This window comes from Cryptomeria japonica, chromosome 9, assembly GCF_030272615.1.
Source record: "Cryptomeria japonica chromosome 9, Sugi_1.0, whole genome shotgun sequence".
Lineage (NCBI taxonomy): Eukaryota > Viridiplantae > Streptophyta > Pinopsida > Cupressales > Cupressaceae > Cryptomeria > Cryptomeria japonica.
Genome location: NC_081413.1, coordinates 615,877,941 through 615,895,037, shown reverse-complemented (window position 1 = coordinate 615,895,037; position 17,097 = coordinate 615,877,941). Strand labels below are relative to the sequence as shown.

Below are 17,097 nucleotides of genomic sequence, written 5' to 3'. Positions count from 1 at the left end.
GGTCATTTCTGCAGCCGCAAATTTGATCTAGGCAAAGGAAAGGATAAAGTAAATATTAAGACCAATCAGGGATGTGTTAAGGCATCCTTAAGTTACATTCAGATTTATTGCACTACTCATTGTACCAAAAGATCAAACTCAAATGAACCTAAAATGAAGGGGAAATGCATAAGTTATGGAATTTTCACCCTTGGAACTTCAATCAATCATGTTATAAATGAAACGGCTAAAGAATTGAGAAACTGAGGAACCCTTAACTATATTTTCAGACGCTGCTGTAGTTAACATGCGATCCTCATCTAAAAGGCTATGATGATCGTTATGATCTTATTGTAGTTTATAGAATTAACTATGGAGCCTATCAAACATGTCCCAACATTAAGATGCGGTAGCGTAAATTGAAATTTTTTAAACATTCTGATTATTGCATGGAGTTTATGTTCATAAACTTATATATCCTTTGCATGATCACACTTGTTTACATGTGTACAGTCAGCATTCTAATTAAAGAACCTTGTACAGCAGCATCATTTCAGAGAAAATATTTGACAAATATGAATTAATAAGGCAAAACAACCCAAGTCAAAAACTTGCCAAAACCATTCTAGCGGCGTCTTTCAAAGAAAACCAACCTACAATTTTTTATTTTTTCTGTTTAAAGAAATAATATATTTTAGTCAAAAATGACATGCTTTGAATGACGTTAAAAGTTGTGATTTGTAACTAGTGTTGTCAAATTTTTCAAGTATATACGGATTTGTTTAAAATGAATATATGGGATGTAAATCAATGTGTTCTATCAATACAAAAGCTCGTAATACTTGCGTAATCTCACATATTATTTGATCCATTCCATATAATTACGCAACAGACCATAAAATCTATACAAATTGCAGCATTCACTGGGAGCATACTTATTAGTGTTGAGAAAAGTACTTACAACTCTCAAATGGAGCATCCTTAATTGTGCGACTTCTCTATACTTCATGGGCAAACTGAATAAATAGAAAGGAATTCCAGGCCCATTCAGTTGTAACATATTCCACAACCCTACTTCTAGCATCTTGAAATGGCATGCTTCTTGGTTCATTAGGAAGTCCATCCAACAGGTCTTAAAAGAGTATCAACAAAAATATTGTTAAAGCTTCTAGCATCTTTAAATGGCATGCTTCTTGGTTCATTAGGAAGTCCATCTAACAGGTCTTAAAAGAGTATCAACAAAAATATTGTTATAGATACCATGTTGCTAAATAAATTTGGAGAACTTATTGCTAATAATATCCATAAAGCGCTAGATACATAGGACCAGAAACAAGTAACATTGCAAATACATTAGAATTCTAATATACTCTGGAATAGCATATGCCAGATTAAGTATACATACTACTATTTTCTACTACCTGCCAAACACGTATAATTTAATGTGAAAAATGAAATGTGGCTGAACCCACAATTGTAAAAGTTTCCAAACAATCGTTGCATCTAAGCAACAAAATTTATTAGTTCTCCAACTTCAATCCTGCCTACGGAAGAACTAGATACAATATTTGCTTCAGGCAGCACAAACAAAATCTCACCTACCCTGCTGAGGAAACTTCGACCATCAGAAATTACATGTCACCATAAACTTGGCTGTATTTCCTCCACAGCTTTCAAAGGACAAAGATCAACCTGCCTGGTTCTGTTCTCTGATCCATCAAACTGCTATTCTCCACTGCCTTAGAACTCAAAGATGAATTAGTTTAGTCCATGAGCAGAGTCACAGTAAAACAATAACATGAAATATCTTTCTTTTATAGTTACATGCTTGATGAGCCCATCCATTATAGATAATATTTCCAGGGACTCAAAGTACCAGACAGGCAAATCTCTGCACATAAACCATACTCCCATGGTAGTAGCTCAGCTAACATTTGCATAGTTTGCCCAAATACTAAATGAAATCTGTTTTTGTAAGGTTCATGTCCATTGAACCTGGTTAATGTTCTACAATGAACCAAAGCTTGATGATCTAAACAAGAGAAGCATGGTTAAGTTAGCATAATTTTCACCCTATCAACACTAAAAGCTAGCTATCCAATAGCCCCATCAAAACTACCTTGCCGATTCCCTCTTTTCTTCTCTCTCCAGTTTTCACCCCACTCTTTAGCAGCAGCCACAGCACGCTCTCGTTCACGATCTCGATTATAACTTTTCTGCCCTTCTCGTGCTTTTCCAGCATGAAGAGGACTATCTTTTTGCCCATCCTGCTTCTCCAAATCATCCAAGTCAAGCCGCCTTCCTGAGTCTCCTCCTTGTCCATTTGCAACTTCAGATCCAATGCCCAAGCGTTGTCGTCCAGTATCTTTTGCACGAAAATCAGGTGAATTATGAGATGGTGACTGAATCCCACCATGCTTCCCACGTTCTTTCTGACCCACTTCTTCTTGGTCCTCTACTCCACTAGAGTGGGAACCAATTCTATTGCTGTTAACAGGAAGAACTCCAGGGTCGTATGTTTGAGAAGCTAAGTAAGATAGGGCAGTCACAACATCACCAATAAGAGGGCGGGTAGCAGCTTGTTCCTGAAGACACATTGCAGCAACAGCAAGGGCCTGATACAAACCACGCATAGGATATCGACCTTGTAATAAAGGGTCAGCCATTTTAGGGAACTTCTTGCGATCCTTGAACAGGGGCCGTGCCTGCAGTTTGTCACAGATTGAGACAAATCATGGCAATAAATCCTAAAGAAATCAATATAATTTAAAGTTTCAAATATTTATATGGACCTCTAAACCATCAATTTAAGGTTTTTCATTAAAAACTTTGAAAAAAATTCCCATTAAAGATTGAGGATTTACCCAAGCCACAAGGTTGTGCTCTCCCGCACTCCTTGAATTATCAATAGCCTTTCTTCCTGTAATCAGCTCCAAGAAAACCACACCAAAGCTAAAAACATCAGACTTGAGAGTGAGCTGACCTGTCATAGCATACTCTGGAGCACAATAACCATATGTTCCCATCACTCTTGTAGAGACATGTGTCTTATCTCCAACTGGGCCAAGTTTTGCAAGCCCAAAATCAGACAACTTGGGATGAAAACCCTCATCAAGCAGAATGTTGGATGACTTTAAATCCCGATAAATAACTGGAGGATTTGCTTTATCATGCAAATACTCCAGGCCTTTTGCAGCTCCAACTGCAATCTTCATTCTCGTGTTCCAGTCCAAAGGCTCTCTATCTGGCGGAACATCTACATGATGAAAAATAGATATTAATCTGATATTGCTCACTACAATATTTCTCGACTACATATAAATCTGATAATTTGGTTAAAGTGTTAAAAACAAACGTTGAAATTGGATGCAGACTGACAAATAGACACAAACCTAGTATATATCAATAAATTTCCCAAGTCTGATTTAAATGAAAGGAAAAATTACAAAACTTCTTAACCTGAAAATGCAGAAAGCCAGAAACTAATCTCAAGCTTTTAAGAACAAACTCCATTTATTAAGACTATCATTTAGTTGGAAAAAAAACCATATTTTGTAATAAAAGGAAATGTTCAAAATTTCAAATATTTATAATTTTTTCTTTTTTACAAATTGGCAAGCATCAATCACTGAAAAACATACATCCGTAACATAATAAAAAGAAAAACCAGCCTACCCAGATTTGGAAAAAAGAAAAAAGGAAACATATCATATAGCATAATTATGAACATGGGCAGCATTCCTTATTTAATATTATCAAATAAATGCTATCTTTATTTATTAAAATAACTCTCTATTTAACAAGAATGAATAGCATATGTAAACAGTATTATCTTGGGGTAGTGATGATTGATCATATAAAGATGGCAGGTTTTCTACAATAAGAAATTTTTCAACATAAAACAAAGAATATGAAAGATTATAGAGAATTTGTAAGCTTGTAAGTTCGTTAATCTAGCAGAAATGGAATAGCAAAGGTCATCTGTAATATGTATTTATTCTTGGTTTCATTATGCAAAGCTTTAGTTTTTAATGAAAAAATATTTTTTGTTTTCTGTGTTTGGCATGCCTAATATTCCCTTCAGTTCATGAATTCTTTGGATTCCTCCATGTGGTATTAGAACTGCTGAGCGTTGTACCTATAATGATTTAAATTCAGATGAAGAAATTGTAAAATCAAGCTCTCCCTAATTGCTAACAAAATAATTATTATATGGAGAAATACGCCACCTGTTTTAACTGCAAATATTAAAGATATTGATTGTGAGAAACAAGTTGTCAAGTGCCATGAAGCTTGTTTGGCAAAAGGAGTTTCCCTATTTCTCACTATTCTATTCATGACTAGGATATTTTATAATTATGTTAGCTCTAAGTCAGAACCTGATGCATTTAGGTAACACTGAACTATTGTAAGTGCAGATATGAATGTAGAGTGGGCATATCATTGAGAATATAGTAAACAAAGATTACAACAATGGCAGACCTGAGTACTATCATCCTTAAACACTTAAAATTCAGTGAATCTTACATATCAAAATGGAACAAAATCATAGTAGTATGTGAATCACATGGCATTGACACAGCTTGTAAAAATATATATGAAATTCAATTACTCAGGTTTAAAACAGGAAAAACCCTGCAAAAAACTGGGAACTAAAAACAGAAGAACTAATTGTAAAAATAGAGAAAAAGAAAAGGAAAAAAATTATTCCATGTCAAATATAGTGTGTATGGAAAACAACAAATATTATACAATATGCAAAATGTTGATCACATAAATACCATAGGACTTTTAAGAAATCTATTTTACCGTAAAGCAATGTACAGGGATGCATCCCCCTGCCAAAATCTGAAGTTTCCAAGATGAGAACATCACCAAGATGGGTAACCCCTGCTGTGCCCCCACTGCCACCAACAAGCACAAGATGTCTCCCTCAGAGAGGGGATTTTAAAGGTGTCACTCCCTAATGGAAATATAATGTCCCCCACCTAATGTAGACATTGAGGGGATGCTGAGACATCCCCTGAACCTTCAAGAAACTTCTTAAAGTCTCTCAAAAGTACCTGAGACTGTGACATGTCCCCCACAATAAGCACTTGAAAAAATCAATTTTGTTTTAAAATCAAAGGTGTTTTTGTACATTCAGCCCACTAACCTTAACCCTAATAGTTTATGCGGCCCCCCTACACCATAAGCAGTCCAAAAAAAAACCTATATGGATCCCACTCACTCCAAATCACAATCAAAGCAGTGCACAAGTTTGCAAGTTGCAACAGCAAGACCAAGTCTGCAATTCTAAAAGGTAAAGTAGGGACACTATTCTTATTGTCAAGAAAGGAGGGACCATATCCTTGCTCCTTATGTTAAGTATATGAAGAATGCACTTTAAAGACTGTAGAGTAGAAAATTGCATACCCCTTTGCAATTCTACCTACACTTTTGTAGCCACTTTACTGTTCATTACCCTAGCATTTGAGTAGGCTCATTTTAGCCCTTGCATCAGCCCTTTCCCTCTCAGGATGCTCAGGACACCTTTTCAGCAGCTATCCTTCAGCTTTTGTTTTGCATTAGCCACGTGTTTCTCTTGCCACTCTTCATTTTTTAGCGTGATTCGTCTGGACACTAGCGCGCCGCGCCGACGTTCGCGCACCACGCATTAGTCCCACGACATCTTAATGTCCAAATGTCAGTTCTGCACATTTTGACTCTTGTCACCTGCCTTGGTCAGTGGAAATGGCTCGCTAGCCTTCTTTTTCCCTCCTCTGATTTTAAATCTATCTTTTCGCTAGCCATGTTATTTTGTGGATGGATCCTTTTGTTGTTGCTGCTGTAAATTCTTAATTAAACATACTATATTTTTGTAATTTTCCGGTGATCTTATAGAATAGACAGAAGTTGCAGAAAGGGATTGTTTCTTTTTGGGTTCTGATGTTATAAGTAAAGTAATTGATAAATAGCAACAACTGTGAAATAAAACAGTAAACAATGTTCATATGTAAGAACACTTAAGCAATCTGAAAATACTGCAAACCATACTAGGCAAATAACCTAGTTTTATATTCAGCAAGAATCCATACATTTATTTGGAGTTGTTCTCAATCTGGATTGATGCCAGATGGAGGAATATTACTAGCAACGAACAAGGAAGACCAAATAAGCTGAATACAACCCTTCAAGCCAGCATACAAACAAGGCGTGGTTGCAAAGGAGGCGTGGAAGCTGCTGCAAATCATGTGCCAGCTGAAATAGACTAGCCGCCCTGTTGAAACCCCCAATATGCACGCTGAATCTTCAAGACAAGAAGATGTGTCTTCTACCTCTGACAATCTCTGTGCAATCCTGGATAAATCCACTGTCAACTCCTGCTGAGGACTACGTTCTAGCATCATCAAAGAAATGTGAATTTCCATGAATTAGAGCGTGATTATTGAAATAAGAAACATCCTCCTAGACTGATTATTGAAATAAGAAACAACCATAACTTTCAAAATGATCAAAGATGCTATCAATTAGGTTTTCATCTCCTTATAACTCCTTTCCCTTTGCAAGTCGAACCCTAAAGAATAATAAAGCTTGCGCTTTATAATTAAAGTGACACTTTCCCAATTATGGCATCAAACTATAGAAAAATATCATTTTATTGCAAATAAATAGCTTCAAGCATCCAAAAAGACTCCGGGAGGTGAGAATCATGTAGCAAAGTTCAAGACCTTTCCAACGAGCTATAACACATGCATATCAAACCAGATGAAGCCAAAAACCCCTTATTACTCCGAAATGGCTATATACATAGCCTTATTTTAATTTATTTAATCGCTAACTTAGGAAATATTTAAATATATTAAAATATTTCCATAGATCCAATAATAGCCCAAAATAACCAACCAAACATGAATCTGACTTTGTCACCTGTCTGTGACTGATGCCGGACAAGATGGGCCAACTGGCAGTCCCATCCCTATAATCTAGGGATGCTCCTAGAAACTAGGAAACACACCCAATCTTCCTAAAACTGAAACCATGGTATGGTCCCGTGGAACCTCAAATATGGAAACTGCCACAACCTCCTAAAAAGTAGGGAACCGCCCTAAAAAGTAGGAATCTCTCTCCAAACACCTGTAACTGCTCAAAAGGATCATGCTCTACTCCTTGGTTCCCCAGGTGGTCTTTCAGTCAACTGCTAGTTCTCCCTAAAAAATAGGAGACCTCCCTAAAAAGTAGGAACTGTCGTCTGAAGGTTCAAAACAGCTCACAGAGCCTCTACAAAGCTCCATGACCCTCAGAATGAGTCCCCTAGCCATGTCATTGACCTACAGGAACTCGAATGGTAGGTCAACCCCTGCTCATCTCATGTCACCTAGAAAAGGGGACATTACACAAGAGCAAGGGGAAAGCTATCTCCAAGAAAGAAGAAAAGCAAAGCTATAGTGAACCTAATCTACCAAAGAAACTTCTATTCTATGTTCAGGCATGATATTCCCCTATTCTTAGAAGATGTGGAAGTAGAAAATTTTAACCATTACTTGGCTCAATTAGAGCCGAGGTATATTTTAGTTTGCATTCTCTTACTTTGGTACAAATGATTTCTATTACTAGATTGGGATTAGCAAAGCATGCTTTAATTTGGCTTTAGAGTCTCTTGTACTAGATGGTTATCAGGAAACACGCTCCTGTTACCTCACGGGATCAATTTAGAAAATTGATTAAATAATATAAAATAATTTTACCTAATATGTAATATAGAGGAAAAAATTATGGAGTCTCGATTTTTTTTAAAAAAGATGAAAAAAATTTGCAAGAGTACACTAGTGAACTTAATGGAGGGCAGTCCAACCGTTGATGAAATGCATCAGAGGCCTTTGTGGCCATCTTTGAAGGCCTCTATTATTCTCTACACCAGTAGACATCGATGAAGCATGTGCACATGCTCACTACTTTAAAATAGGTTCTCCCCCATCCTCTCCAAAGACCAAAAAACGAGGCCAAGATAATTAAGGCAAGTGCCACAAGCACAATGACAGAAATATGCAAAGCATTGTGATGTGAATGGTCATAAGGATGCAACTTGCTAGAAGCTGCATCTAAAGAGTTGTCCTTTTTGAAAAGGTAAAAATGGTAACAAAACCACTACCACTAACATTGACAAGGGCAAATAAAATGATTGTAGTTTAAAGGTTGATTCAAAGTTCTTATGCACTACAAAGAGGGTCGGTTTTAATGTTTTGACACTATAAGAAAAAAAACTTCAAATTTGTTGAGCATTAAAATTCAGATTAAGGTTGTTCAGATCAATGCATTTTTCAATTCTCTACGCTAACCTTATTTCTAGAGATTTGGTTGGAAAAATTTTGTATTGAAACGCAATGCCTTATGCATTGGGATAAAAAACAGTGTTGATTTGTCCATTAATTATAACATATAGTGAACTCTGTTGTCCACAGTAAATTTGTAGGTAAGTACTGGGATGTTGTGCCTATAATTCAAATACTTGCCAAGTACTCAGTGAGTATTCACAATTATTTTTTCAAATTGAGCAACTTGAATAGAAAAGTGCAACATGGCAAGGATGACTATAAGTCCGTTTATTTTTGGCCTTTTTTGTATTGCTGAGTAAATCGACCACTAAACACAAGATGCAAGGCAGGATGATTGTAAATCAACACAAAAAAAAAATTGTAACAAAAAATCAAGTGCCTGTGTTTCTGAATTTATTATTTTATTGATTTTCTTTATCACAGTGTATCTATAATACCATATGGATCTTCAAGAAATTACTACTCTTTATTAAGGCAGTCTGCTGTGCACAAGGTAGAAATAGATAGTGAACATTAAATTACTAAATGTTCTTGCTAGTCTATTTACTTTGAACATCATGCCAAAAAGAAACATAAAAAGGACCAATAAACAAAAGTTGTTGACTCCTTAAAATCAATGGGTGGAAGATTATAGAACAATAAAACCTGTTGGGTTATTAAAAGCATAACAGATTGAGAGAGCAAGTCAAGTATCTGTGGATTTTGTTTTGATTGGAGGAAAAGCGAGATTTGAAGGGCCCTCGAAACCCTTTACATTAAAACATATAGCAGCAAAAACATAGCAAAATGTTCATTCAGCAAACACCTAGCAGACTAGACACAACAAATAGACAAGACAGACCAAACCAACAAAAGGTTTTTAAGAGTCTCTAAAGATTCCATTTCCTGCAGATAAAAGTCCTCCTGAGGCTTGGTGAAATAAATTAGCTCTTTTTATCGACTTCAAAATACTTTTTCTTAATAGCCCACATCTGCATGTTTGGCCTGGCTTGGTTTTTTTTGTTACCAGCTTGCTTATCCTACTTAGCCTACCCTTCTTGGAGCCCTTTTAGTTTCTAAATCAGAATTTTGACACCTGCGGCACTCTTTCTGTTGGAACATTTACTAACCAGTACCACTCTCTCCAAGTTCTCATTAATAGACTTGAAATCGTTTTCCAAACTGTTGAGTCTATCATTTATCCCTTTTAACTCATTTTTCATATACACCACCACTTGCCTTAGCTTTGCACGTTCCTTTTCAAAATGTTCAATCTTAGGGATGGCTTCCCACCCCAGAAGGATAGTATCATCCTGCTCCATAGAAACACTGCTCTGCCCGCCAAACTTCCTGTACATGCCCAAACTCATGATTGGAGGCCAAGAAAATGGATTCAATGAAGTCCTCAGCCAACTCCAAAGTAGGGTCTGAAAAGGTAGAAAAAGTAACGCCAAATCTTTGGCTCTGCAATACTATGTTTTTCATTTTGGCAAAACAACAATGGCAGGAGAAACATTTTCAAAATATAAATCAAAACCCAGACCATTAGAACAAACATCAACCTTTTCCACATTCATGTCATAACCCATCTCATAGCCTCGAAGCAAAGAAACAAACCCCTTGCCATTAGTATTTGTAGATTTTGTTATGATGACTTTGTATGACACATTAAATCGTTATGATGTCATTCTAGGAAGACCATGGTTGAAAACTGCAAAAATTGTGAATTATTTAAGTTCAAGGTACATTAATTAGAAGAGATGCATGGCATAATATAATGCATAGTAATAAAAATCTCCATATTTTTAATAAAAAAAAGCACATTTTCACCTTGTTTTCATTTATGCATATTATTAAAACCACACTTTTTAAAGAGAGTAGGTCAACATTAACCCCCAACATCTCTGACGTTAAACAAATTACATTTTCAGATTTTATTGCCTTAAACTATCACCAGTTTATCTTAACATGGCCCTTATCTATGCTACACATAGCGAAGAGTCTCCAGGCACCTATCACTATGTACCACCTATGTTGTAGTGGGATTCTCAGAATCTTTTGAATACCTCTCAGTGAACTTCAGATATGTTAAAATGAATCTGTACTAGTCATAGGCTTTTCCTCACCCCTTTATTGTCATGATCCATAGAGAAAATTGGCATTTGGTTGAATAATTTAGAGTCTTCAATGTCGTACATTCTTCGAAAGATTTGATTTATACCATCCATTGCCTGTTATATTAGTCTTCTTCCTATTATTTTTAATCAGTTCCATAAAACACTCACCTTGAATGTTACTGAAGCATCCACCCAACCACAAATATATACAAAACCCCAAAATTCCAAAATGTGAGGCATAAAATGTGCCTCTCAATGTAAACCATAATTTATATACAATAGATGTTATCTATAGACAATATACTTTCATATATTTACTAGAAAAAAAATTATATGACATAATTTTCCTTTTCTACTGATTTGTTTTGTTCAAGCATATTATACCCTTTTTTTTTGGACCTTGTATATTAACATGGCTTCTCTGGGACAACAATTGACTCGATGAATCAATACAACAAAGGAAGCTTCAAGTTCCAATGATTCAGGAAAAGATATCAATTAAATCAATTATTCCTAGCACAAGAAATACTCCTTTTGAAGTTATTTGGAGGATAAAATCACATCAGGTCGAAGATTATTTCATCAGCAAATATGGCACTATGAATGTCTCTTACACTCATATATTTCATCAGCTTATCCAAAAGAAATAAAAAAAGATGAATTGATTATAAAAAGGGAAAGGAGACATGATTTGTCTCCATACTTCTCAAAGTACACAACAGAAAATAAGAAAGGCCATATTTTCCTGGAAGAAGCATTTTCGCAATGTACCACTACCAACTTATGTGAAGTGTTGTTGGGATTCAACTACATAGTTCCAAGTCAATCTTTGTCAACCCATATTTCATGAGCAATGATTCATAAGAACCCTCTCTCATGAGAATGAATGGTCCACTTAGAACTCATTGCGTCTAGATGATCCTCATTTGAGTGAAGTACTGGGACTTTCAGGAAAGTAACTTCCCAGTACTACTTCGGCTCAGGCACACGTAACCCTAGAATTTTCCCCAAGATCAAGCCCACTTTAACTTGCTGCCCCATTTGCAAAACCTTCAGCAAGTGTTGTACCTTAGAGACAAACTTTTCAAAATTTAAGGGACTCCTGTGTAGTTGATGACAATCCACTACAGATTCTGCTGGAAACCTTAAAAATAGTTGCTATAAGAAATTTCAAGGAGCTTAAGTATGTGTCCACCTAGTTGCTGGTCACTAGTCACATAAAAACAATAAAAATGAGGTGCACAATTAGACAGAAAAATATTCAAAAGAAGGGCATACACAAGTAGAGTGCCTGAAATAAAGTGGATACAAAAGTACCCAGATAATCAACTGATCCTCAAGAGTACATGCAACAATGAATAAAAACTGGATGACCACAATGAGAGCGATTTGTCACATTATATAGCTTGTACATAAGATATGCAGAGTTAGAAATAGAGAACTCAAGAGGAATACAAGTACAAGTGAAAAAATTTCAGGATCATTCAAAATACAAGTGGAAGTATGCAAATTAAAGTACAGTATTCCACAAAGCTTTCAATGCACAAATGCAAGAACAAAAACCTGTGTAAAATTCCTCAAACGATGAGAAGGCTCAAAAATTCTCCAACAAGAAAGGTACACAGAGCAAACCTTTTGTTGGCTAATTATGCACCACTTCAGTAAATATTATAGCTAATTCCCCCATAATGTTTACTTAGGGGAAAGCAAAAACAAAGACTAAGAACTACAACAAGTGACATTACACAGCTGCCCCCTTCACGACAGCTGCAAACCAGAGCATGAATTAAAACTTGATGAATTTGGTTTCCATCATGGCCTTTGTAAAGATGGTTTCCATCATGGCCTTTGTAAAGATGTAAACAACTTGGTCCTCTCTATTGCAGCAATGAAGGTAAATTATTCCACAATGATCAAATCATAATGAACCTCAAATATGCTTAGTTTGTGCAAGGGAAATATAATTATTAGCCATCTGTATAGCAGTCCAATTGCTACATCTAAGAATAATGATTGTTTGGCAAACCCAACTCTTTGAGCTTTTATAACAATCCAAACTACTTTGTGTGCAACATTAGCAGCACCTTTATTCATGACCTCGGCAGTAAAAAGGTAAAGTAAAAGTACAGCGCTTTTGCTATGCCAAGAAACCACACCTTTAGGATCTTTGTGACAATATAATGACTTCTTCAATCTACATATGCAGTGCTCCTGTCTATGCTTTTGCATCTATATTTGTTCCTTTAATTGTCATGCAAAAACATAATTTAACATCTGTCTAATTCACTTCCCATCTAAAAGAGCAATATAAGCAACAGTTTCACAGAGATGAATACCTTCTTGCTAAAGAAACCTTTAACAAATTGGCCTTTGTTTTCATAGATCTCAGCATTGGATTTAGATTTTGTCTTCTAGGCCCATTTACAACAAAAGATTTTTCCCTAGAGAGAGTGTGGCCAGCTCCAAAGTTTGGTTCTTTGTATACTCAATGGACCTTCAACTCCTCACTATATCCTACAAACTGCATGTTTAGTTTTGGCTTCTACACTCTTTTGCATCTCATCAGAAAGATAAGCCAGTGCAATTCAACAAAAAATTCTACCATCCAAACATGACCCAATGAAACTATACATCACCTAATAACTCTCTTGTTTGATTTGGAAACTAAATATGTCAAGGCTAATTCAATTCTTTCAAATGTCCTTTAACCCTCCTTTTTGGGGATAACCAACAAGTCCATAGAATGCTTGCTTCACTAGCACCAAGTTCATTAAACATAGTTATCATTTGCTTGTTATAGTAATTGAGATTCTTGCAATGCTTCAATGCAAGTAATTCTTGGTTACATAGCAACCCTCTTAATCTGACTACCAGAATCACCTGCAATATACCCTCTTAAACGGTTTACAAGGTGTTTGAAAACACAATAACAAAAACTGTATGGAGAAATGGGAACACTTAATTGGTGACCTGTCTTAATATTAACAAAATATGTATTACAATTGAATAGTTATAAGTTACAATCTTAGACGTTAAGTCTTCCTTTACACTGCTTGAAACAGATGATCTGATAGTTTTGGAGTTAACCAGCAACAAATTTCACTGTACCAAACTGCTTAGAGGAAATTTTGACCCAACTTTCAAATGAAATTTTTACTTCAAAATCCAAGGAAAATGTTAAATAAATTTGCTTCTGAACAGCTGAGCATTTACATCTTTGCAACAAAATTGGTTAACTCTGAATGACTTGCGGCACAAAAATATTTTTTCTGTGTTTAATAATGCAACATAATTTCAAACTTCTAATCATTAGCATAGAGGGAACTCATGTGTACCAAAGATAAAATCAGACTTTGCCTTGTCCACAAAACCTCAAATTCACAAGGGTCATTACATAGACACACACTAAATGACGTTTCAGATTAAGCACTGATATCCCATGACATACTTAAGACCAAGCTAATGTGTAAGGATGTTTTTCAATGTTACTTGTCCAAACAAGCTTAAATCCTAAATTTACGCTTCTAAATGAATTTATAAGTGATTAAAAATTCCTATATTACCCCCAAAAAATCATCCTAAAGATGAATAGCTTGACAGGCTTGGTGAGCTAACCATGAAGATGATCCTCCAAAGAACCCAAAGGCATGTACTCGTAGACTAGAAGTCGTTGGTCACCATCAGCACAGTAACCAATCAGGTTGACAAGGTTAGGATGATGGAGAAGACTAAGCATTAGAACTTCCACAAGAAATTCCCTGTTTCCTTGAAGTCCATTTCTGTCGAGTTGTTTAACAGCCACAGCCTGTCAGAGTCATTTAAGAATAAATGACAAGTTAATGCCAGCAGTGTACATTAAAAAAAATTGTCACTAGCAAAATAGGAATGAAATACAGAGTGTTCCCTCAGTTCATAAATGACAAGTTAATGCCAGCAGTGTACATCCATATTGTCCCCATAATATGGATGTAGATTATTGCTCAATACTCGATGGTTAAAAAACAAGCACTGCAGATAAGTTACTAAAACTTGCCTGGCCACTCTCCAAACGACCCTTGTAAACACGTCCAAATCCCCCTTCACCAAGAAGGCAATCGGGTCTAAAATTCTTGGTAGCTGCTGCGAGCTCCCGAAAGGAAAAAGTCTGAGCAGCAATATGAGCAGGAGGTCCATAATTGGCACCTACAGGTGCCTCCTTTTTATTATCGACTGATGACCTTGGCTTTTTTTCTGCAGTTTGTCAGAAAAGTAATAATTGTAAGAAAGAACTAACACATATCCCATCCACCATCAATAAAAGCCATATGCATCCCCCACTTGATTTGGAATAATGCTAAAAGCCTAAAAGCAAAGGATACCCTTAAATCAGATCAGGCAACAAATTCACGTACCCATTTTCTGGAAACATATATTAATAAATATATTATGTAGGAAGCAGATCTGAAGTGATACCAAAAGGTGAAAATGGCAAGCAAAAGAGGATGCAAAGAACACAAGTGGAGAAGAAGCAAACTAGGGAAAGATGACATCAGCAAAGAGCAAAGAAGGAAAAAGACTTAACAAAGGCATGGAAAAAAGGAAATTGAAACAATAGAAGCCATAAGCAATCATGTGAGGAACACTAAATGTGATGGCACAGACAATCATAGCTACAAATAGAGAAAATATTAAAATAGAGACAGACAAAAAGGGCAAGATTGAAGCAATTCACCTAAAAAGAAAAGATAAATCCAGAGCATCCAGAGGAAGGGAGAAAAATGAACCCAATACCTAGAAAAGTATGAAGGGACCCAGAGGTTGGAACCTTAAATGAAATCATAGTAAAGGAGGTAGAGGATATAACAAGAAGGGATTTGCTGGACTGTGGCTAACATAAGAAACTTTGGAACACTAGGCAAAAGAAAAGGAGGACAATGAACTGGCAAAAATTCAGCACCTTCCAAAAGGCTATTTTATAATCATCTGCATAAACACAAACCACCTTAAACCAATCAGAAGTAAAGGCGCCCTTGGAATCTGAGAGATGGTCCTGACAAAATTCAATCAAATACCCCGAGAAGAGATATTAGCAAATACCCTAACCATGATAGGCTACATCAAAAATTGGCTAATAATGGAGTTGTTCTCAAGTACAAGTGAAAGGTGTTGTATGGAACATGGTAACATTCCATTTATACAGCATTGGAATGGCATATTGAAATTATAAATCAAATTCAATTAGTTGGTTTAAAAATGTGAAAAAACTACAAAACTAAAAAAAACAGTGAAATGTTTATTAAAATAGTGAAAAAATTGTAATGACCCATTTTCATTGAATCAACATGTGTGGAAACCACAAGCCTATTTCTATACTTCAATAGGCGAGAAGTGATTGCTATAGAAGTGTATACTGGTGAGGATGGTTTCACTTATTTGTCCCTGGTATTTTTATGAGTTTTGGACCATCTCCTATATTTTGGGAGCATTTCCTAAATTATAAAACATCAGTTGGAAGCGGGCTCTCAGCATTATTCTACTCATGGGTGATTTACCCTAAAGGGACGTTTTTACTGTTCACATTGTTCATGCCATCAGAAATTTTGAAGTGTACATATCCATTATAAGTGTCTTAGGGAACTTGTTCTGCTCTTTCTTAGGGGTTTTTTGAGGGACTACAGGGGACAGGATCATGTCATGCAACCTGCGGTTGGATTTGGGAATGAGTGTCAATTGTTCATAATGCTTTATCTTAGATCTTTCCAGCGAATGGTACCCAAACTTTGATTGATTTACTAATGAGGGGTCAGGGTTTATTGGCTACATGGGCAATTCAATATTATTACACTAGTGCCACGTTATGTGATAATTGATTATTGACGATAAAATTGACAACTTCTAAGTGATATTAGCATCATATCAAGTAAAAATAATATCTATTAATTCCTATTGACACTTGACCTGGGCACCTAAGGTTTGGAGCATGTCAATGAATAAATTGAGGCTGCACAATCTTTAGAGGTTCTTTCTATGCTTATTTCACCTATTTAGAACTAAAGAGTGGCTACATCAAGCAGCACTCTTGATAAATTCAGGGACGAAAACACTTAGATCCAAAGATTAGAGGATAAAACCCTTCTAGCATCTTGTAGGCAATCTTATCCATGGATCACATTGAACTAAAAACATTCTCTTTTCTATTGGTAAGACTGATTTGAGAGGCTTCTGGAGCAGTATTATATAGGAGCATCAGTTCTGATTTAGATAAGGACCTTCCACTAAGCGCTTAATTTCTAGTTAGTTCCACAATTATTACTATATTGATGTATTCCAGCTTATTTTATCAATAAAATACAGTTCAAAGGTTATTGTGAGGTGTTACTTTGTTATTATATTGGTGTAGTACATTGTTCTTTCCTACCTGGCATCAATCTAGTTTTAAAAAATTAGATAGAGGACATCACAATGGTATCAAAGCTGATTGCCTACCACGCTGTGAACCATGGACAGAAATGAGAGAAATTTGACAGATAAGAAAAGGATATATCTTTTTAAAAATACACTGATAGGTATTTGAACAAAGCAGGTGGCATTGCCGAAGCCAGTGACACAAATATTGCAGCTTCGAAGAAACATATTAACTGCCAATCCTTTGCAAAGTCCAGACCGTATTCCTATTAATACAATTCAGATAGGGGAAAACTCAACTTCAAAAAGCCAATCAGAAGTTG

At 35.9% G+C, this 17,097-nt stretch overlaps 1 protein-coding gene across 1 annotated transcript in view; it reads right to left on the bottom strand.

The window, feature by feature from the left end:
• Positions 1-1,316: 1,316 nt before the first annotated feature.
• Positions 1,317-17,097, bottom strand: part of LOC131042868 (probable serine/threonine-protein kinase PBL7) — a 70,809-nt gene continuing 55,028 nt past the window's right edge. The window contains exons 2-5 of the mRNA XM_057976197.2: positions 14,424-14,620; positions 14,006-14,195; positions 2,844-3,235; positions 1,317-2,684 (exon numbers count right to left, since the gene is read on the bottom strand). Of these exons, the coding sequence (XP_057832180.2) occupies positions 2,073-2,684; positions 2,844-3,235; positions 14,006-14,195; positions 14,424-14,620 (1,391 nt within the window). The 3' untranslated portion in view covers positions 1,317-2,072. The remainder of the gene's footprint in view (positions 2,685-2,843; positions 3,236-14,005; positions 14,196-14,423; positions 14,621-17,097) is intronic.